Below are 23,907 nucleotides of genomic sequence, written 5' to 3'. Positions count from 1 at the left end.
AAAAAAGAGTAAGAACTTGTTAAAAAGATAAGGAGTTTGAAGAATTTGCATTTATTTGAAGTAGGTATAATTTTAGATAATGGTAGGTCCAGAGAATATCTGTCTTTGTATTTGGGAATCCAGATATAATGGAGATACACTGTTAGAGACTATCTAATGCTGGGCTGATTTATTAAGACACTGTTTTTTTGACACTTTGAGCTATTAATAGCACTGTACATGTTTAAAATATTTTTCTAAATGGCCAAAAAATATCTACATTATATACAACAGTTCATTATAGCATACACCAGTGGTTCTCAAAGTGCGTCTGCAGACCCAGGGAGTGCCAGAAACTCTCTTAGGGGATCTTCAAAGTCAAAACTATTTCCAAACTAATACTAAAACATTATTTGCCTTTTATTTTAAAAGTGTTGACATTTTATATGTGTTGACATGTGTTGCATCATAAATGCAAAAGAAACAGAGATGAGATTGCTGGAGGCTTTGCATTAGTCAAGGCAGTGGTGTTAAACTACTGGTATTTGTATTTTAAAATAGGGATAATAATATTGCCAATATAAGAGGGTTGTTGTAAGATTTAAATCAGATATTTTGTGTATAAGTTTTCAACTAATGACCACTATACACTGCTACCCTTATCAGCAACATGTGTTTCTACCATGTTTTTGTTTCTCACTACCATTTATTTTGTGTTGTGATGAATGATTTTGGTTACGTTTATGTGTATATGTACTGCCACCAAAAAATCAAAGAATATTAAGATAATTCTTAAAACACAAGTTTATAGTGGTTCATGTTTCTTCAAAGAAATGGTTAGGGAAACATAGAAAGGTGACGATGAGCAAGCAATTAGGGATTTTTGGAAATCTTTGATATTAGGAAGAGCATCATAAACCTAGGAAGTTGAACCAACAGTTGTAAGGAAAGTGGTTAACAGAACGTATGACTGAACAGAGAACATTCTTCATTAGGGATAAAGTATAATTACCTGATTTAGCACTTATTCCATTGGCAATTCAATTTCCATATATGCATCCTCTGCTCTAAATCGGTATGTCTATATTGGGTTATTTAACTTGTTACAATAATATATACTTAATATAAAAATGAGAAAGAATAGTATTGTTTTGTGCAATATCCACTATTTTCCCCAAGTCTAAATTTAGCATTGTTCTATACTGCACTCTGTCAAACATCAAGTCAATGAAAAATAAAATTAGATTGTTGAATTATGTGCTATTCACTTAATTCTAAATTTGAATTATCATTGTTTCAAAATGAAATCAAAGGATAAGTAAATGCAAAGGCTTTATGTCATTTTGTTATGATGTTTATTGTGTTTTATTATTTTGCCTTATTCTGTTTTTTTAAAACAGATCATCAGAAACTAGAAAGAGAAGCTAGAATCTGCCGTCTTTTGAAGCACCCTAATATTGGTGAGAACATATTTTTAATGTTTTTAAAATGTTAATTTAAAATTTTATATTATGTACCACAATAAAATGCTAATTTGATAATCTAGAATATTTATAACTTTTAAAAAATAGGTTCCTAACTTTCAGTCTTGATTACATTTGATTCCTCAAAGTTTTTCTGTGTTTGTTGTTTGTTTTTTGATGCAATCTTTGAAGTAGAAATGTGAAAAATTAAACTAAGTTTGTAGAAACAAAGATACTAAATTAATTAATAGTGTAAGTTTCCTGTTGCCCTGAAAGTTGACTGTATACCCACCAGTGGAAAACCTGAGTGTAATTTAAGAATAAATAAATAAATTTAGGTAATCCCTGATTATATTAGCTTTATTTTAACCACATAATTTGGAGTCTGCTATGTTAGTGAGTTCAATGTCCTTTCTGTAGAGTTGTATAAAATGAAAACAATAATCCTTTAACTAATTGGGAAAATAGTTGTGAAGGTAAAAATGAAACCAGTATAACAATTTTTTGAAGTTATATATATATATATTTTCAAAAGTTTATGATTATGTATAAACACTTTAAAAAATAATATAAGGTCTCACTTGAATAGTGCTTTTATGTGTCTTTAAGAATTGCTCAGCTACTGCCGCTGAAGTATGGAAAGACAGGATTTTATGTCATCACTTTAGTCAGCTCAATTACATTCCATATATTCTGTTAAAAGTTTACTTTAGGCCAGGTGCGGTGGCTTATGCCTATAATCCCAGCACTTTGGAGGGCTGAGGCAGAAGGATCGCTTGAACCTAGGAGTTCAAGACCAGCCTGGGCAATATGGCAAGACCATAACTCTACAAACTATTGAAAAAATTACCTGGATGTGGTAGTGTGCATGTATGGTCCAAGATACTAGAGAGGCTGAGATGGGAGGATCGCTTGAGCCCAGGAGGTTGAGGCTGCAATGAGCCATACACTGCAGACAGCCTGGGTGACAGAATGAGACCTTGTCTCCAAAAACAAAAAAGTTCACCTTATAGTTACTGACTTGATTCCAGAAATAGTAAAAGGACTTCAGAATATATATCTCTCATGAATTATAAAATAGCATGACTGTTTTCAAAATTTTTAAAAAGTGATGAATGTAAGGAACAAAGAAGAAAAACACAGGAAAGAAAAGTAAATCCAGAAATATGTGTAAACTAGATTCTGTGATAATAGGTTTGATTATTTTGGAAGAATGTTACTGTCCCAGCTCCCTCAATTTTATTGTTAACCTAAGTATTTCTGATTTGGAAGCAGTGAGAAAAGGGGTAACAGTGATGTAGAATTTGCAAAATCTTTAACTGAAAAGTTTACAGGTGTTTTAATTTTATGTGTAGGAGCATTCAATTTCTATTCCTGCTTTGATGTTTTTAGTATCCTGCACTTAGTGGGTGCATCTTAGGGTCTTAAGTGAGTGGCTACTATGGGTAAAAAAGATTGTAACAGTCGCAAATTCACCTATATCATTCACTCACTCAACAAGTTACATTTCTAGGTGTATAGTAGGAACAAAACATACTGCCAGCTGACTAAAAGGAACCTTCTGGTTTGAGGAGAGAACAAAACAACTCTGACATATAAATCTACCTCTTTACAAGCATTTTTTTCTGACAAAAATTTATGGCATTTCTTGTTTGGCTGTATTGGTTTGCTAAGACTGCCAGTAACAGAGTACCACAAACTGGGTGGTTTAGGCAACAGAAATTTATTTTCTCATAGCTCTGGAAGCCAGAAATCTAAGATGAAGGTGTTGTCAGGTTTGGTTTCTTCTGAGACTTCCTTCCTAAGCAAGTAGGTGGCTGTCGTCTCCCTGTGTCTTTCCTCTGTATGATGTCTGTGTCCTCATTTCTTCTTGTAAGGACACCAGTCATATTGGATTAGGACCCACACTGATAACCTCATTCTCACCTAATTATCCCTTTAGACACTTTATATACAAATAATACAGTCACATTCTGAAGTATCAAGGTTAGTATACCAACACAAGAATTTTGGGAGGACATCATTTGCCCATAACATTGGCTAAAGAGAAATTACCCAATGAACCACTACAGATAGTTCAAAGATTACTTCTCTTGCTCAGGTTTAAGATAAAATCAAATCTTTGTTTAGTGAACTTGCAATTCCTGTGCAGAAAGTTGTTATTTGTTTGTTTTGGTTTGGTTTGGTTTGTATCGGGTCCTCCTATGAGACTCAATTTTTATGAATAATGAAACTAGTTTCTTCCATTTCCTCTAGGATACCAAAGTCAAACATTCGAAAAACTGCCAAGCTAAAACAAGAACTCTTTTCATTCTGACACTACATGCAGACTAAACTTATAAAAAGAGAAAGTATGCTGGGGAAAGTTCTAAACCTTTGTGACCTAGATAGCATCATCAGCACCTTCTGACCCAGTGTACATCTTTTTTCCGGGATCCATAACAGCCAAAGGTCATAATTCCTTGGTTACCTCACTGGAGGTTTTCTTCCATCTTTTAGGATTTCAGGAGTACAAAAGTGATTTGTTTTTCTAAGACCACCAGAGCGGGCACAAAAGAACCAGCGGGTAGGCAAGGGTAGGAGCAAAACTGCAAATTTATTTTGGTCACCTAGCTTCAGGGAAGTAGGTGGGTAGGGAGAGGTCTGTCGGCCTCCAGCAAAGGAGGCCAAGAGAGTCCCCCGGTGAGCTCTCAGGCGGAGTTCCTGCAGTCCCTACAGGAGTGGGGGCCTGGGAAGTCCGCCCTGGGCGCTGGCCGGGAGCGGCTTTTCTAGGAGTGGGAGGGCAATAGGCGGGGCACCCCGTGTCGGGGGGCATTCCGCAGGTGCGACCAGGTAAATCTTGGTCTCTTCGGTTGGTCTGCACCTTCCCAGGCGAAGGCTGCATTTTCGCGCGCGCGGGAAAAGTTGGTGATGAAGAACCCAGAAGTGCGCCAATCTTACCTCCGTTCGTCCAAACAAAAAGGAACTGTGATAATTTTAGGTCCTTGAACCTTAGGACCCATTTCTAACCGTGAGAGAGATTTCAAGTGATCCTTTATCTCAGGGTATAAGTCATAGATGGATTAAATTTATGAGACATAATCTCAAAAATTGTAACACTGGCAAATTCATCTATATCATTCACTCACTCAACAAGTTACATTTCTAGGTGTATAGTAGGAACAAAACAGACCAATATCCCTGCCCTCATGGAGCTTGCATTTTTGGGGGAGACAGACAGTAAACAAAGCACTGGGTATTAGATGGTGATAACTATTGAGGAAAAATAGGAAGCAGAGAGGGAAATGCAGGGTGTTGGAGTATTCCAATTTTAAATAGTTGGTCAGGACCATTTCATAGAGAAGGTGAAATACATTTGAATGAAGACCTAAAAGATGGGAGGAAGGAAGTCATTTGGCTCCCCGGGGTGGGGTTGGGGGTGGGGAGGAACATTGTAGGCAGAGGGAACAAACAGCCTGCATAAGGGCCATAAGGTCAGTAGATTCCACCAAAGCTTTTTATCTAATGAGAGAAATAGGGATGAGTTCTTTTTCATTTTATCTTACCTGAACTGATGAATCTCCATGCCATGTAATCTGACAGTGTTGTGTTTATTCATGTAAAGAACTATTTTAAAACAACCTCCATAACAACAGTGACTGTCATAAAATAGTAAGCAACAGCCAACAAAGGAAGAGTGTTTTAAAGACAGATGACATAAGTGGACATCTGCAAATGCATTGGAGAGTAGTTGAACCCAAGGTTATGTGGGGAGTACTGCAGTTCCTGTTGAGAGATCATCTCACTAGTTAACAGCACCACATGAATCACTAGTACTCAATCATGACTGAATCAGATTACATAGGGAAAACAGCATTTGCTCTTGATTTCCCTGACATAGGTAATATGATGTCTAAGTAATATCAGACTCTTATCCTCTTCTCCCTTTTCTCTATTTTATTATTTGCTTGGTTTTAAAATCAGCTAGGTTTTAGAACTTCAAGGAAGGAAATAACTATTTTTGACAAGTCTTTTCCCCTGTGAAAAGGTGCTTGTTTCATTTTTATATTTGCATGTGTCTTTCTCTTGGCACAGAATCAATAATCTTGAAAACTTGCAGCAAGTAAAAGGTTTCTCCCAAAAAAACACATTTTAAACCAACTGAAAATGGCGATTCATTAAACTACTTTTTTCATGTGTTATTTTTTATGTTTTTCTGATTTTAAAAGCAATACAGTTAGTGGAAAATTTGGAAAATACAACATTGTATAAAGAAGAAACTGGAGAGCTCAACGTTTAATATTTGATTTATTCAATTTTTCCTTTTTATAATAAATCTTGTATATATGCTAATTTTCAGCATTCTGTTGTGTGCATTTTCATACCCCTTTAGATATACTATGAAAATGGTCTCACCCAACAAAATTTCTTGAGTATGTAACCATTGGCAAGCTTTGTTCTAGGCTATATGCACTAGTGATGAAACAGTGACAGAGAGACGATGCCCCTCTTTTCCCAAGCTTTTCATCCTAGTGTATAAAGAAAACACCATAGTAATGTCATAAGGATTAGTTCTATGCAGAGAATTGAAATAGGGTAATTTGATACCACGGGACCGGATGGCTACTATCAAAAACAAACAGAGCCAGACACCAGTTAAAGTTGATACAGATTTTGTTTTGTACTATTGCAATCGGGGAAAGAACTGAACTTCATTCCAAGCACAGCAATGACAGCTGGGGATTTATAGTCAAGGAGCAGAGTGAGGGTGTCAGTGGATGGAAGATTTTTAAGAGGAGACATCAAGGATAGGGAGATTCTTGCTGGACTGGACTAACAAGATTCTTGCTAAAGGCAGGCCAAGGACTTAGACATTAAGGGTAGAGAATGAAGACCTTGATCAGATATCAAAAGTGGGAAATCACTTAGTAGGATTCTTCATTTAGACTGGCTTCTGAAGGTTAGGGACATTGCCCAAGGATGAGATCTAGTTGAAAAGAGGAACCTGCCTGATGTTTGGTTAGGGAGAGAGTCTTGGTCACTGCTTTAGAGTGGCTTGTCAGGCAAGATGTATCTTTGGAGGTCACATTTAAACTGATATCTAAATGACAGGTGGAAGCCATCATGAAAAAGAGAAAGAGTTTCAGGCACAAAGAGCCCTCTGTGTTAGGGGAAAAGTGGGGAAACCAGTAGATGGACTGCCTTGAGGGAAAGGGAGTCACTGAACAGGGTAGGTAGATATTTAATCATGTAGGGTTTCGTTAACTAGATTTGGGAGTTTGAATTTCATTCTACATGCAATGAGAAACCAATAGTAGGATTTTAAGCAAAAGTGTATCATAATCTGCTTTGCTGTGTCTGCTTGTGTAAAATGGTTTCCTAGTCACTTGAGCACAATCAGGGATAATAGTGTTTAGTCAGGCTATCAGAATCTAGTCTTATCAGCTGAGTACCCCTCAACTACATCTTCTTGGATAAGAATTTAAACAGGTCCAGGCTGGTTCTCCCTTTGGTGTGGTCCACATGATCCAAGAAAGCACCATGCATCTTTTGGCTCAACAAATTGCAGAGTACAGCCCATTTTTAAAGAAGCTCCATCTTTGCTGTGCTCTAGCCAGGCAATTTTTGTTTGAACCTCAAACTGGAAAGATTATAGTTGACATTAAGATGTTGAAGCAATTTGAGGAGAACACCTTACTTTGTGCTTAGGTTAATGTTTGATCATTCTGTTCACCTTTTATTTTAATAAAATGGGCTTATTTTCTTTGAGGAAGTAACAAATTTATTGTAAGCTAGAAATTCTGAGCTATATGTCAACATATATATCAAATAAGTAAGAGAAAAATATCTTTCAGGTATTGAAATAAAATATTTGTGGTGATAGCCAAATTCTCAAAATTATTTGATATTCATACTGTTTTTATTCTTGGTCTTTGATTTGAGGAATTTATTGAAACTTATGGTGAAGCTCAAATAACAAATAATGGTAAAGAGAAAATAGGAAAATAAGAAAAAAAATAATTGAATTCAACTATAAGAGTCCAAAAACAGCTGGGCCAGAAAAGGATGAGCAAAAATATTGATAACTTTGATCTGACTTATCTGATTGTCCCAAGTGAGAAGATATCCATGTATGGGCCTTTATTTGGGAAAAGATCAACATTTGAGACAACTTTGCAGTTCATGGGATGATTAATTCTATTGCTGGGTTATCCCATTCCCTAAAGACTTTTATTTACATTTTGTGTAGACTTTAGAAAGAGCAAGATAATTTTTTGAAAGTTTGAAGCAACATTTATATTTGTAGATTAACACTATATTTATAAGGTAAGCGTTTCCCATTATAATATGGCTTAATGAACTTCAGTAGCTAGAGAGCAAATGGAAGAGCTATGTACCCTTTGGAATCTAGTCTTCAGTGATACCCTGGAACCCCTAGTGCAGTGAATGAATTAACCTTTCTGAGATTACATCATAGCTCAATGATTACCTCCTCTCTACTGACTTTCCTACCCCCCACCCCAAAATGCATAAACACACTCGTATACTACAAGGTGTAACAGAAAATAAGAGGCATAGTATTTATGGAAAGCTCTATAGATTCATTGGGCCACAGTTTATTCTTCTGATGCTGGCCTGCTCTGTGATTTGCTATACAATCCCATCCACTCACTAGTTCTAGTTCCTCTCTTTGTAAAGCAGAGAAAATATTTGCCTTTTTTATTTCCTTCTAAGAATCAATAGAGAGAATGAGGTAATGCATCTTATTTTGGTGAGGAGTTAATATACTTCGTAAGACGATTAATTTAAATAAACAGTTCAGTAGATTATTATGGGGTACTGCTTACCAAGTAGTAACTAATTACTTCATTTCTTAGCATTTAGTAGTATCTTTCTGAGATGTGCATATTCAACAATGGAGAAATATATTTCAGAAACTTTCAAGTATCATATATTTTATATGATATATATGTCATATATAGTATATAATATATGATATGTATTATACATAATCAGATAATTATAATATTCCAAAGCAGATCTTTTACATTATCTAGCATAAACTCTGATTTTTTGGTTTTAATATTTAGGAAAGCTAAGATTTTCCAAATGTATATGATTTGTCCAAAGTCACAGTTCTTTAATGATATTGCCAGACCTAAATTGTTGATTGCCTCTGTAAAGAGATGACAGTGTTTAGGGAACCTAACTTGAAGCAGCAAGATTGAAAAAGCAATGTTTGTGTTCCCTTTTGAGGAGCATCTTGAGGTTGTTTTTGGTTCAAATCGATTCCTCCCCTCACATAAGATAAACATTAACTAAAAAACTTTCGATACTAATACAGGAAGAGAAAGCCTTTACACTTTAGAGAGCATAAGTTACAGCTACCTATCACATGTATTAGCCCTGGTGTAGAACCAGTGTGTTTTAAAAAGGTGCTCTGCTTGAAGATGTTTTATTGTTTGACATATATAACAGTACATAAAATTTCATGTGCTGACAGGTAGAGATTAAAGAATATGTAAGAGCCTTTACTTTCTATGAAAGCATGTTTCCCCTTCCTATGAGTAATAATGGCATTTAGGATCTATATAATTTTCTTTTCCTAAAATTTAAAACTGGAAGGGCTCTTAGGAATTACCTAAGACCAACCTGGATTCTACAAATTGAAGGTTTAAGTAGTGAAGTAATATGCCCAAGATCATACCCTGATCTAACCTGTATATTACTTCATTTAGCACACTTCATTACTTCTTTTTGCTGACCTTGGAGATAAGATGTCATCCTGTAAAAGTAATATTTTAACCACAATCTTAGATCTCCTTAGTCTTCGCAAGAAATGTTTCGCTCAAATACCATTCCTCAAATTTTTGTGAAATAAAATGAACTGTCATTTTTTGTTTGTTCTTTTGTCTTTAACAGATGATTTTAACCATAAATTTTGCCTTTTTATCCTTCTCTGAATGCAGTTGTCTTCTAGGTTCCTTAGGTTCTGTAAGGAACGGAGACAATCACATTATACAGGTTAAGCTGACTAAATATTTCTCTTAAATATTCCCAGTATTTACTTATAAATGAATAAATTGCCTTATGTGATTATTGCACCAATATTCCAGTTTTTGAACCCTTTGAAACAAAATCACATTGGAAAGGAGAATAGAGTTAACACAGAGTAAATGTTAATTGATCTACTGAGAAAACAAAGTTAATAGTTTTATGAATGATGATTAAAAGTCTTTTTCAATGGCATCAGAAATTGAGCAACATTCTAAGAAAGTGACACTTGCAGTTTTTTTCTGTGACCTCTCCCTTATTGATGCTTCTGCCTGGAAATTACAATAGTTTGTAATCAAACAAGAGCAAGTAATTTTTTTTGTTAACTCCTATCTCTAGTGACTCTCTAACAGATAAAAAGTATTTTAATACTATTTAGTAGCAAAAACCAAATTATCTTATTTTATATTTACCTTACTTGATTAAATCTCAGCTCTTTATTATGATTATTTGGTGAGAAGGCCAAATTACTTCTTAGAATATATTACTGTCTGCAGAATTGACTATTCTCTTTTAATAAATGTGAGAACCAGCACAGAGATATATTTTTCTCTTCAAATAAATATGTTCAAAAAATTCTAATTATCTGTTTTAGCTTTTTTTTTTCTTTGTTTATACATTATGGTGCCAGTGATGTATTCTTTATAATTCTTGGTAGAAAGTTAAATTTATCATCTTTTAAAGTAAATGCTTATTTTACTAAAACAAAATTTGGATTAAAAGTTGTATATTCAAGATAATACTTCAAAATCTTTTCCATTGGTGAATTTGAATCTGAGTACATTTGTTACTGGTTTCTTTGTAAATTTTTTTTTTTCCATGTATCAATGAAAAAGCCACTTCACTAAGTTATTTTAGAAGTAGGTAGATTTATACATGAAACTGGAGAAAAAGAGTCCTTCTGTTGCAAATGAAGGACAGTTTCCATTTTAGACTTACTTACAGTACATAGATTACACTTTGATCTATCAATGCATAACATTTACTGAAATAGTTTTGATTTATTCTACTAAGCCTATTTGATTTCCATCTTGCCCTGTCTACACTACATTCAGGGTAGAATCCCCTAACAGAGTATTGGAAGTTTATAGTAATTATTCAGCTCAGAAGTTGACCCTAAACTGAAATTTGAAAGAAAAATAATGCCAAACATGAGGAGTACTTTGTTTTGTTGGGGCTCGAGTTGTGCAAAATCCCACCTCCACTCCCTTTTCTCACCATCGGGGAGAATAACTCATGTAGCTGGGGAGCCCGGAAGATAGCTGGGGAAGTGATAACACCTTTTAATCACTTAAAAATTGTTCCTCTGGGCCGGGCGTGGTGGCTCAAGCCTGTAATCCCAGCACTTTGGGAGGCCGAGGCGGGCGGATCACGAGGTCAGGAGATCGAGACCCTCCTGGCTAACTCGGTGAAACCCCGTCTCTACTAAAAGTACAAAAAACTAGCCGGGCGCGGTGGCGGGCGCCTGTAGTCCCAGTTACTCGGAGGCTGAGGCGGGAGAATGGTGGGAACCCGGGAGGCGGAGCTGGCAGTGAGCCGAGATCGCGCCACGGCACTCCAGCCTGGGCGACACAGGGAGAATCCGTCTCAAAAAAAAAAAAAAAATTGTTCCTCTTTTCCCTTTATTCTAGTAGCATTGATAATAAATTTGCCTACGGTAAGTGCTTATATTAAGATGTGAAGTAGGCTGAATAAGAAAAAAAAATAGATTGGAATTCCAAAGAACTTCACCACTAGAACTAATGATAAAACTGTTAACCGTGTTAACCGTGTTACCAGGCTCTGGTCTAAGTGTTTTCCGTGCATTAATTATTTTAATTCTCATAACAAACAAATATCATTCTTGTCTCCATTTTACAGGCAAGGAATCTAAAGCCTAAAGAAGTTACACAAATTTAATCAAGATCAGGCAGTTAGTAAATGGCCAATCCTGCATATTCTGGCATGACAATCTGTGCTCTTCAATACTGCACTGTATCGTTGCTGTATAGCTCTGAATTAAGTCATATGATTCTTTAATAAGTGCAGGAAATAATTTTAAAATTTTATAAACATTGGTTAAAAAATCCTAGCTTAGAGAAATTATATAATTTTAGTATTACTAATGTATGTGCAGAATCTCATATTTTGTAAACACTTTCCTTGAGACATCCATAATTATTTCCGTGAGCATCGGTAGTTTTGCATATTCACATGAATTTGTGTTGGATATTTGTCCAAAAACATGCTGTGCTTTGTCTTATCTATTTTTCATTTAGAGCAAAATGCTCACTTTCAAATTGAAGTGATGAAACATCCCATTATATTTTGATTAGATCCGGAAATGTTTTTTCGAAATCTTTTGAAAAATATAATAAATGAAATGTAAATGTAATTTCTTTCCACCCATTATTTTTTTCTCTAATTTCTTTTTTTTCAAGATGCAGTTTCACTGTTGTCATCCAGGCTAGAGCGCAGTGTCACAATCTCTCCTCACTGCAACCTCCGCCTCCTGGGTTCAAGCGATTCTCGTGTCTCAGCCTCCTGAGCAGCTGGGATTATGGGCATGCACCACCACACTCTGCTATTTTTGTATTTTTAGTAGAGATGAGGTTTCACCATGTTGGCCAGGCTGGTCTTGAACTCCTGACCTCAAGTGATGCACCTGCCTTGACCTCCCAAAGTGCTGGGATTACAGGCATGAGCCACCACACCCAGCCCTCTAATTTCTTAAACAATCGTTAGATTCATCTTATGTCCACATTTGATATTGGAATTAAAGAAAATTATATTAATCTGGGTAAAGGTAAAATGAAAGATAAGAAAAATAAAACTATATATAATTTGGAAGTTGTCTTCTATTACTTTTTTTGAGATGAAGTCTCACTCTGTCACCCTGGCTGGAGTGCAGTGGCACGATCTTGGCTCACTGCAACCTCTGCCTCCTGGGTTCATTCAAGCTATTCTCCTGCCTCAGCCTCCCGAGTAGCTGGGATTACAGTCACGTGCCACCACACCCAGCTAATTTTTGTATTTTTAGTAGAGACGGAGTTTCGCCATGTTGGCCAGGCTAGTCTCGAACTCCTGATCTTAGGTTATCTGCCCACCTTGGCCTCCCAAAGTGCTGGGATTATAGGCATGAGCCACCATGCCTGGCCAGTTGTCTTCTATTTCTAATGATTAAGCTTGATTGAGTTAAATAACGCTAACTCTGTTGTAGCTAAAGTACTAGTAGACTACAAAGATGAAAGAGACCAAAAAATGACCAAAAAGATATCATAATTTTAAAAGACAAATCATTATGTATGCAACTGAAATATAGTGTGATTATATACTATAATGAAACTATTAATAAGGTGCCATGGGAGCGCCAACATACAAGCTAAGAATCTTAACTGAAATATACTGGATGGAGAACAGAATTTTGCCATAAAGTTGTAGGGATTGGACTGAAGAGCATTATAGAAAGACAGGCCCACAAAAGAAAAAAATAGAGTTAAAAGTCTTTGTCACACTCGAATGACTGAAAACTTGTAATGACTGGTATACTATGTGTGTGTGTCAGAAATAAAAGTTGATTGAGAATAATAGTGGAGAGTCTGGGAAGGAATTTGATTTTTAATCTGGAAAAAATGAAGAATTACTTTAAGATTTATTTAGTCAACTCATAATTATATCAGTTTTTTAGGACAGATTTAGTAGTAATAAGCACAATTATGTGGTGTCAGGAAAAATTGGTGTTGAAAGAGCATCTGAAAGTCTCTGGAGTGAATGTAGGTGTAAGGCATGATGAGTTCCTCAACCATAGCAATGGGAACAGGGTTGCAAGGAGGGCAAAGCTACCAAAGATGTTGCTGTGGAATCAGATCTTGAACAGCAATTAACTTGTGGCAGATGGATTAGGAGGTTTCTCTGAGGTTTCTAGTTTGTGTGACTAGAAAGATGTTGATCCCTTTAACTGACAATAGGGAACAAAGGAGGAAAAAACATTGGGAGATATTAGAAATTTCACTGATTTGAAAACATTATTTTTTTAAGGGTTGGAACATATCCATTATGGGGGACCATGGACAAAAAAGGAAGACTAGAAGTCGCAAATGCCACTACCCAAACCTCTGATCTTTCACTTTTGGCAGAAGATATAAGCTTCTTACCATGTTGGCATCCTCTCCAGGATGGAAATACTTAGCGGTGACTGTGATCATCTTTCTTAGACTAAGGCTGAATGCTGCTAAGTACCAAGCAGTCATGCTGGGTGCTCAAAGTATCTTTTGAAAAAGCAACATAACGTTTGTAGCAACTCCATCACCACCTAACTGTGGTTGAGCACTTATTTCTAGGATGCTTGTTTCCCCCTCATTCTGTCCACTAAAGTAAAGCTCACTTCTTACTGGTCCCTTGTGCCTTTCCCAAACATGTATCTTTCATTGGTTCAACTACTTTAATGTGTATATATCCCATCTGACTTGCATGTGGGATACCACATAGAACCCTAGAGAGTATGAATATATGTTTTGAGTCATCTACATGTATGGGATAGTGAGAGCATTTGAACGTGCCCAGCAGTATATTACCAAGGGGGCCATAGACAGAATAATGAAAAATGCTTATTTGTAAAATTTGACTTTTTTTTTTAAGGAGCAATAACAACAGCCATTTTCTTAGATTACTTTCATTCTGAATATATTTTAAAACATTTAATATATAAAAGAGCTAAATTTTTATTCTAAATGAATAAAAGGAAACTATATTTGGGAACAAAATATTTTGAGATGTACAGAAATGCAGTATAGGCTTCTTTTTACAGTAATAATCCAACTATCCTTATTTTAAATAGCATTATATCAATTTATACTCTAAGTAGGAAGACTATAAATTTTACCTACAGGCTTCATTTTGTTAAAGCTCTAATGAGTTACTATTTTGAAGATCGTTATTTTCCTTCTGCCATTCGCCTTCTTCCAAATAATTTCTCATTTAAAAGTTGTAGTGCCAAATGTGCATTTAAGCTTATTTGTTAGGAACTCTCCAAGAGAACTCTGATAAAACCTGATTTTCAAATGTTATTCTCATATGTGTTGATTATTCCAGTGACATTTTCTTCTGATATTTCTTATATAAATCTGCCCTTCAAAATTAAATTACATCTTCTGGTCATTTTCTAAGAATATATTCATAATATGGATGAGAGAAAAGAGATGGAACGATTTTTCCCCCACAGAAAGACAGATGATCATTCATTTAAGGTAATGGTTTTCAACCTGGGATGATTTTGCCCCCTCTACTCTCTCTTCCTTCTGGAGACATTTGACAATGTGTGGAAACATTTTTGACTGTCACAATTATGGTTGCCATTCTGGCATCTCTTGGATGGAGGCTTCTAAGCATCGTACAATGCACAGAAAAGCCCTTCACAATAATGAATTATCTGCTCCAAAATGCCATAGTGCTAATATTGAGGAACTCAATTATTTAAAGTAAGAGTGACAATAACAACAAAAGGACAAATAGCCAGCATTACTTGATGTACTTATGGGGCCATGCGATTTCCTTTTATATAAAAAAAAGTAGGCAGTGCATCTTCTTAAGTAAAGGACAAGTCTAGTAAAGAAAATAAACTGCTTTTGAAACCATTTATAAGTATCTAATTAAATTGAAGTGTAGAAATTGCACTGTAAGCAGAGCCAAGGTAGCATAGTCTGATGCTGACGTATACTAATTACAATCCTTATAAATCTATTAATCAAAACAGATTTTATGTTTGCAACCTTGGCAAGCCTGATTCCTTCACACACAAAATTCTATTTAAATAAAATAGAATCATTTAGTCTTTTAACTAATTTTGACAGTTCTTCTCCCCGATTAATCTCAATCAGTGATGTGTTACTATGGTGTAACAATTGCAAACCACCTTCCAGTGAAATTAAAAAAAAAAAAAAATTATGTAAGGCTATCATGAAGTTTTTCTGTAAACTAGAAAATATTATTTTTTGAGATAATAAATAGGTCGGATGTTTATGATGCAGTTGTTTTTCATTTGGAAAGGTTTTAATGTTTAAACAGTGAAGTGACAATGTCCGATTTAATTTTAACAGGATTACTCTAGCTACTGCAAGTCTGACCATGTCTCTCTTCTGCTCAGAAACTAATTAGTGGCTTCCTACTGCACTCAGAGGACAACGGGAGGCCTCACACTGGCATGCAAGGCCTTCCAGAATGAACACCCTCACTCCCTTCTTAGCATCTTATTCTTCTGATCTTAGCTTCTCTCCCCCTCAGTTGCTCTGCTCTAACCCCTCTGGGCTCCTTGCATTTCTTCACCTGTTCCTGATATCCTCCTGCTGCGGGCCTTTGCCTGGAGTTCTTTCTGAGGATACAGCAAGGAGGCATGCTGGCTCACTTCCTGCAGGACTTTGCTCATCCAAGAGGGGAGGCCTGCCCTGACAGCTCTGTGTGAAACAGCAGCCTCCCTCCCCCATGCCCCACCCAGCACTCCCTAGCATCTTTCTTGCTTTATCTCTGTTACACTTATCAAGATTTTGTATATTGTTGATTTGATTAATTTCTACCCACTAGTATGTAAAACTTCATGAGGGCATGGACTTCTCTTGTTTATTATTGTACCTAAAAAAGCACCTGCCATAGAGTCTGTGCTCAATAAATAAATGTTAAAGAAATTCAACAATATATGGGTACATATATTTTTATTAAGTTCAAGTTTAGATTATCTGAAGAGGAACAAACACTTCTATTAAGAGAAAAGCATAAATTTTAACTTATGGCACAGCTGTTTTGTTTAAGTTCATTTGCAGGCTTTAGCTTTCCTTCTGGTTAAAATGACTCAATGGCCCTGGGCTGGCCCACACCTAAACAAAGACTGTAAAACAGGAGAGCAAACAATTGACTGCTCCCTGACTTGCTAGCCAACAAACCACATGGGTCAGCATACCTCTTTTTACTGCCTGACCTTCCTTAACATCTCCTTATCATATTCGGAAATTCCTATTCTGGTGGCTGGAATCTTGGCCCAGACCCTTTTGGTGATCTTTGATGTGTTTCTCGTATACCCTGCAGCATTTGAATCATCTTTGTCAGGAGTGTGAGCGGCTCATGGTCTCTTGTATCTGGCAGACGCCTAAAACTGCTAGCTGCTTCCTCACCTTCCTCGGGAGCATTTTGGTGATACTCCAGAAAGCAGAACAGTACTATCAATAAATGTCACGGATTTTTTTTTTCTCCTTGCTGGATTACCTAGCCTTTCAGATAAAGTTGGATAAACCTTATTCCAGGATAGCCATTTATTTGACTACTCTACCCTTCCAAACAAAAAGCTGCTTTTCGAATGAAATTACGAAACTACAGTAGTCAGGAAAGAAAGAGAAAGGTTGGTTATCTCTCACTCTTACTTGGGAGCTCTGTCCTGGAACAAGGATTGACAAAGTTTTCTGTAAAGCACCCAATAGTAAATATTTTGGGCTATGCTGGCCATGCTATCTCTTTGTCATTGTAGCACAGAAACAGCCACAGAAACTTCATAAATGAATAGGTATGGCTATGTTCCAATAAACCTTTACTTATGGACACTAAAATCTGAATTTCACTTAATTCATCTCAAGATGTAAAAAACATTTGGGCTGGACACAGTGGCTCACACCTGTAATCCCAGCACTTTGGGAGGCCAAGGTGGGTGGATCACAAGGTCAGGAGATCGAGACCAACCTGGCTAACATGGTGAAACCCCGTCTCTACTAAAAATGCAAAAAATTAGCCAGGCGTGGTGGCGGGCGCCTGTAGTCCCAGCTACTCTGGAGGCTGAGACAGGAGAATGGCGTGAACCCGGGAGGTGGAGCTTGCAGTGAGCCAAGATCGTGCCATTTCACTCCAGTCTGGGTGACAGAGCGAGACTCTGTCTCAAAAAAACAAACCAGAAAAACAAAACAAAAAACCAAAACATTCTCAGTACAGGCTGTTCAAAAATAGGTAGTGAGCTGAATTTGGCCAGTGAACTATAGTTCCTTACCCAGGCCTGCTCTACAGTGAGATGACTTTATCTTTGTGGGTTACTTGGACCTTGGAGGTCTGCTGAACTCCCTAATGCTTTTTTTTTTCTTGGATCTGACAAACAGCTTTATTCGTGTCTCCTGGCCACTTTGTAGATTCTGAATCCTAGAAGGGAGAAGCTAAAATATCTGAGTGCAGTGATAATCTGCTTTGCTTCCCACTTCTGAATTTCTCTAATTCTGGAAGATAGTGTCATTTCAACTCTGATTTCTGGTTTAGCTCAGCTCTCAATTCTAGGTCTAATGTGATACAAAAAGCCTCACCCCTGTTGCTTGGTTTTGTTTTAGTCTTGCTGTTGGTTTTACTGTTATCTACCTTCTCGGTTGCCCATTAACTAGATTTCTTGCCTTGTGATAAAGTTCTGGATAATAACTGCCTACCTCTTGGTGTCTTCATCTGCCAACTACTACACCTAGGTAACCTATGAATTTTGGACTTAAGCTGAGACTACTCAAGGCTTCCCTTTGTTCATTTTCCTTGGGAACTGATGATCTGTTTCAGATTACCTTTTAATTTACACATAAGTGCTGCTTCTAGAATAATTTTGACTCCTGACTTTTGCTCTTACTTTTAAACTTTTGTCCCATGTGTGATATAGGCCAGCTTTGTCTTCATTTGGCAGATTTACAACCATCTAAGCCAAGAATCTGACAGGATATTATTTTTTCTATTTCTTTTGATTTTATTGAGGTCTTTCTCTTTTTGAACCCATCCCTTTCCCCATCTCTCTCAAAACACCCTGAGTATACCAGGGTCTGCACCTCTTATGAAGTCAAAGTTAGAATGACTTCAGTTGTGAGCTTGCCTTTCTTAATTACACAGACTTCTTCTGACAATAATAGGTATAAACTAGAATGACATAATTTGATGTAATATTAAACCCTTTTTCTGAGAGTACAGAAAAGCATATTGTATTCACCTTGATTTGCAAATATCTCATGAGGAGAGTTACTTTATTCTTTGGACCTATTTTTCACTTGTAAAACTGGCCTGAGTCCCCTTAGATACTCTGTCCAGTTTAATTTGAATGGAGCAACATGACACTGAGGAGTAGTAGTATAGTATTCAGAGAGGGTGATACAACTCTGAACTTGTTGGCCCTTATAGGTATAATCGAAATTTCCCCTGGAAAGGGAAATAAGCAAATGGCATCAAGGCAAAGAGCCAAATCCAACAGATTATCAAGATGGTTGGTGGGAGGAAAGTCTGATGGTTTCCGCTGCTAAGCGTGGGAGATACTGACCTACTCTCATTCACTTACTTTTGTAGATAGATGTAGACTGTGAACTGCCAAAATAGAGAACAATTCTTACTTTCCGTCAGCAGCTTATCAGAATCCCCTGGCCTCCAGTAATGGTGAACACAGTCTGGACCCTGTTCTTATGACTGGTGATTGATACAGCTGGCTTAGCTCTTGTTTTTTGACTTGCTTTTATTGGGCCCTGGACTATTTGTTCTACACACTTTAAGTTTGGGTGCATGAGCACCCAGGTGTGACTTCACAGACAGCCCTGTTTCTGATCTGAACCTATCATACTTGCCTCTGGCTTTGACCTTTTATCCTCCTGACTCTCTACACTAGTGCTTCTGCCCTTGATGGACTTCTTTAAAATTTTTTTAATCATGTTTGTATCTTATATCCTGGAAGACAGAATTATCCCTTTCCATTGAAATATAATACTTTAGCATATATTTGAATGACTATACATTGAAGAAATATAATGTCACTTGTCTTCTGGAAAAGACTTTTGGTTTTGTGGATTAAAAAATTTGGTATTTTGATTGTTTAATTGCTAATCTTGATTTATAGGACACAGATAATTTCTGCTCTTCTTTTGTTACATATCTATTTTTAAATGATTTGGTAATACTGTTCAGATGTTCACTTTTTCTAGTTCTTCATTTTAAATTATAATATCTTTCTTTTATTTTATAGATATAGTTTAACATGGTCCCTGCTATGGTTTGGATGTGGCTTGACCCTGCCCAAACTCTTACTGGAACCATAATTTCCAGTGCAGCAAAGTGCGGGGTGGAAACTATATGAGAGGGTGCCTAATGGGAGGCTTTGGATCGTGAAGGCTTTGCCCTTCCCCTAGTGGGCAGTTGGGGCCTTTCTAGCAGTAGCAAGTTCTCCTTCTCAAGAGACTGGATTAGTCCTCTTGGAAATGGATTCAGTCCCACAAGAGTGGGTTGCCCTTTGTGTTTGGCCCCTTCACTTGTGTCTGCTTCCCCTTTGACCTTCTGCCATCTTATGACACAACACAAAGGTCCTCAGCAGAAACCGAGCCAGTGCTAGTCTTGTGCTTCTTTAACTTCCCAGCCTGCAGAACTGTGAGTGAAGTCAATCTCTTTTCTTTATAAATTGTGCAGCTTCGGGTATTTTGTCATAGCAACACTACAGGGACTAAGACAACTCCTGTGTTCATTTTGCAAACCAAAGATTTTAATGATCACACTGTAAGTGGATCACAACCTAGCTCAACACAAATTGTAGCTTGATTTTATCAAGTTGTTAATGATAAATTTACTGCCTTAGTGTCTTTCTATTATTAGAGAATCTTAACAGAGTTTCATTTTTACACATAACATTCTTTTTTTGAAAAGTACTTTGAGAGTATGGAAATAGTTCATATAGAGTTTTCCATCACATGATATTCAAATGGTTATGTCAATGAGTGACCTGGTAACTTCAGGACTTGAAAGGCTAGGAGCTCTCTGAGTAAAGAAATGAAGAAATAGGCAATGGAAAATATGAATTCCAACAAATGATATTTTATTATGTAAATCTAACAATCTGTATCAGCCAATCAGTGAAAAAGAGCTTGAACTATTCCATATGCTATAAGGTTCTTGATGTTGTCATGGGTATAGTCCTGCCAAATGCGTGATCCTTTTTATCAGAGACCAGGAACAAGGACCTGCACTTGTAATTGGAGTAATGAAATTTTCCAAGGCTCTATGAATGAAGGAAAGTATAAAGAATACCTTTATTGGCTGGGAACTGTGGCTTACGTCTGTAATCCCAGCACTTTGGGAGGCCAAGGTGGGCAGATCACGAGGTCAGGAGTTCGAGACATGCCTGACCAACATGGTGAAACCCCGTCCCTACTAAAAAATATAAAAACTAGCCAGGTGTGGTAATAGGCACCTGTAATCCCAGCTACTCAGGAGGCTGAGACAGGAGAATTGCTTGAACCTGGGAGGTCAAGGTTGCAGTGAGCCGAGATCATGCCACTGCACACCAGCCTGGGCGACAGAGCGAGACTCCGTCTCAGAAAAAAAAAAAAAGGAATAAAAGAAAGCCCCTTGTTCTAACCAGCTTCCACAGACAGCTTTATGAAAGGAGAAGTATGCTTTTGCCATCTCTTCATGGAAAAGAAAATAAGTCTTTAGCCTAGATGGCTATTGTTGCCCAAGAAAGGAGAAGCGATAAACAGCTTCACTCCCCTGCCAATTTGGTATCAGTTTGGGTTTAATTCAGCCTGAGCATGTCCACTTCTGATGACACTTGTATGTGTGAGGAATGTGGGAGACAGGGAAGGGAGGTGAGTAGAGATTCTTATAGTGTTCAGATATGCCTTGATTTTCTCCAATCCTAGAAAGGAGTAGTTCTGGAATCCTCCTACCTGTCCCTCAATTTTTCACTTTACTAAGATTATAGCTTATAGCTTCCTTGAGATAGAAATGACTCTACAGAATGCATCCTGAATGGAAATCATAATAAATAATTCATATATCCAGGGAAGTCTCAAAACTAAACTTGTTTCCTGTTTTTGGAGCATAGTAACTGGCAAAATGTATTTGGGGTGAGTTTGACTTTTAGCGGGTGGTTCTGAAGCATTCTTATATATTAGATTCCCTTGATAAAATGGCAGATTCTTGAGCTTCAGCATTACAAATTGATCTGGAGTGGGTTCTAGGAATCTACCTTTTTTTTTTTTTTTGAGACAGAGTCTCACTCTGTCGCCCAGGCTGGAGTGCAGTGGCATGATCTCGGCTCACTGTAAGCTCCACTTCCCACGTTCATGCCATTCTCCTGCCTCAGCCTCCCAAGTAGCTGGGACTACAGGTGGCTGCCTCCATGCCCGGCTAATTTTTTGTATTTTTCGTAGAGACAGGGTTTCACCGTGTTAGCCAGGATGGTCTCGATCTCCTGACTTTGTGATCTGCCCGCCTCGGCCTCCTAAAGGGCTGGGATTACAGGCGTGAGCCACCACACCCAGCTGGAATCTACCACTTTTTAATTTTTTGTTTGTCTATTTATTGACTTATTATTTTTTAAATCAAGCACCCAGATGATTGCGATACAGGTTTTCAAAACCACAATTTATAAAAAACATTGTTCTAGGGATAATGTTTTAGAAAACTAAATTTCCAGTAAAACTTTGAGCCAGGAACTTTCTATTCAACTCTGCAGATCTCTAGGCTTCCTGTCCTCTTTATCACTTTCATAACAGGCCTAGAGAATGAAATCTGCAAGAAAGAAAGATCCTTAGATAATGCCAATCTGAAATGTATTGTATCTAAACACTTAACATAATTATCTTATTTAATTTTCTCAACTACTCTGCAGGTATAAATATTATGTCAAGTGTTTTTGATTTAGTTCAGTAAATACTGAGCCTTTACTATATGCTCTGTACAGTGAAAAAGTTCAGTCTCAAATAGATTTGTTAATTTGACTGGGTTGCTTAGTTTATGAAGGGTGGAACCAGGATTCAGATACATTTGTTTGATTCCAAAGTTCATGTTTCTACTCTACAAGCCTTCTGTTCTTCACTTCCTCATCTACTCAAAGCTGTGAGAACTCTCTGTGCAGCTGCATTACTTTTTATTTAAATAAAACACTAGAACGTGAACATGATACCAAACACTGTTGACATGTAAGGGGCTTTCTTCTTGTAAGAGAAGTTAGGACATTTACATGTGAAAATACTCAGCAGTTCAAAGAAGCATGTAATTAAGTGCCCAAATTGGAGATATAAAGAGAGAGGCTCGTATTGTTTGCGGAATGTTTTCTACAGAGCATTGAACACTTTTAAGTGTCTGGAAGGATAAGATTCAGGAAGGAAGGAACAATGTTGTCTCCAAATTATGAAAGTTAAAATGAGTCTGTCTATGGATAATGCCAGGTAATTATCCTTCTACCTTTTAAAAGTTATCAACAGACAATTAGCTGTGTAAGTAAGTTTCCCCTCATAACTTTCTTGTTGAACGGTTTCTGAAAGAGAAGCACTCTATTGTCATTTCCTTAATGCTTATTTATTTTCTAAGCCTCTGCTTTCAGGCTTCTGCTATGTGTTCCAAAGAAATTGCTCTCATAGTGATTATCACCACGTCCTTATTACTAAGTCCAGTGGAACCTTCTTGTTCTGGTCTTACTTGATGTCTCTCTATAGTTGAATGCTCCATACCTTCCCCATTACAATACTGATTAGGTTTTGTTAGGACTATTTACTTAATCATCTAACTTTTCTGATAGATAGTAAGCTCTCTGAGGATGGGGAATTGAGTCTCTCTTGTACATAGGGAAACCATATGGCCCAGGAAACCATATGAGTTACCTCCTTTGGCTTTTGTAACATAAGTATTTTCTAGATTTCTTCATCTCCAACCATTCATTCCTAATCTCCTTCATGAATTCCCCTTCGGCCTACCTCTTAAATCTACCCAGGGCATTTCATTAGTATATTAGTAACTCCCAAATCTATTTTAGAGGGTTTAACGTTTCTCTGCAGACACATTTCCTACTAGCTAGTAGAATATTCACTTGGATGCTATTCTGGTACCTTGGTAATCATACTGTGCATAAAATGGAACTTGTTTTCCACCCTTGCCCCACCCAGCCCCCACCCAAACCTGCTTCTCTGCTTGTGTTCTCTGCTATTAGCCTTGTCCAAGCTAGAAATCTGATGTCATCCTGTCTACCTCTCCTTCCCTTGCCAACTTATATAAACACTTAGCAGTTCTCCCTTCAACTCTCTCAATGGCTTTTAAATCTATCTCCTTCCCCCTAGCACACATGCTTTGATAAGTCTTCCCTCTTCTGAATTCTTCCCTTTGCTATGAAGAACAGGGTTTTTTAAAAACGCAACTCGGATCTGTCACTCTCCTCAAAATCCTCCCATGGCTCCCTAATTTCTCAGGCTAAATTCTAAAATCCTGACATTGCAAAGTCCTTTACATTTTGAGTTCCCCTATTTGTTCACTACTCTCCAGCCATACAGACTGCCTCCCCAAAACTGTAATTTCTAATTTTTCCATCTTCTCTTGGTGCTTTTCACTTACATTCTCTTGGTGGGAGTTGCTTTTCTTCTCCCTCCCACTTTGTCTGGCTGATCTCCTCCTTTCTGTTTAGGCCTCATCTTTGGCATCAGCCCCCCCCCCC

The 23,907-nt window shown here is 37.2% G+C and overlaps 1 protein-coding gene across 33 annotated transcripts in view; it reads left to right on the top strand.

Annotated features, from left to right (window-relative positions):
- The window catches only part of CAMK2D (calcium/calmodulin dependent protein kinase II delta), a 329,629-nt gene that overhangs the window by 103,616 nt on the left and 202,106 nt on the right, over nt 1-23,907 (top strand). For all 33 annotated transcript variants that reach the window (XM_017847937.1, XM_017847851.1, XM_017847773.1 and 30 more), the window contains exon 3: nt 1,380-1,439. In XM_017847937.1, the coding sequence (XP_017703426.1) occupies nt 1,380-1,439 (60 nt within the window). The remainder of the gene's footprint in view (nt 1-1,379; nt 1,440-23,907) is intronic.

The sequence above is a fragment of the Rhinopithecus bieti genome, unplaced genomic scaffold, assembly GCF_001698545.2.
Source record: "Rhinopithecus bieti isolate Rb0 unplaced genomic scaffold, ASM169854v2 scaffold_947, whole genome shotgun sequence".
Lineage (NCBI taxonomy): Eukaryota > Metazoa > Chordata > Mammalia > Primates > Cercopithecidae > Rhinopithecus > Rhinopithecus bieti.
This window is presented reverse-complemented; position numbering and strand designations above follow the sequence as displayed.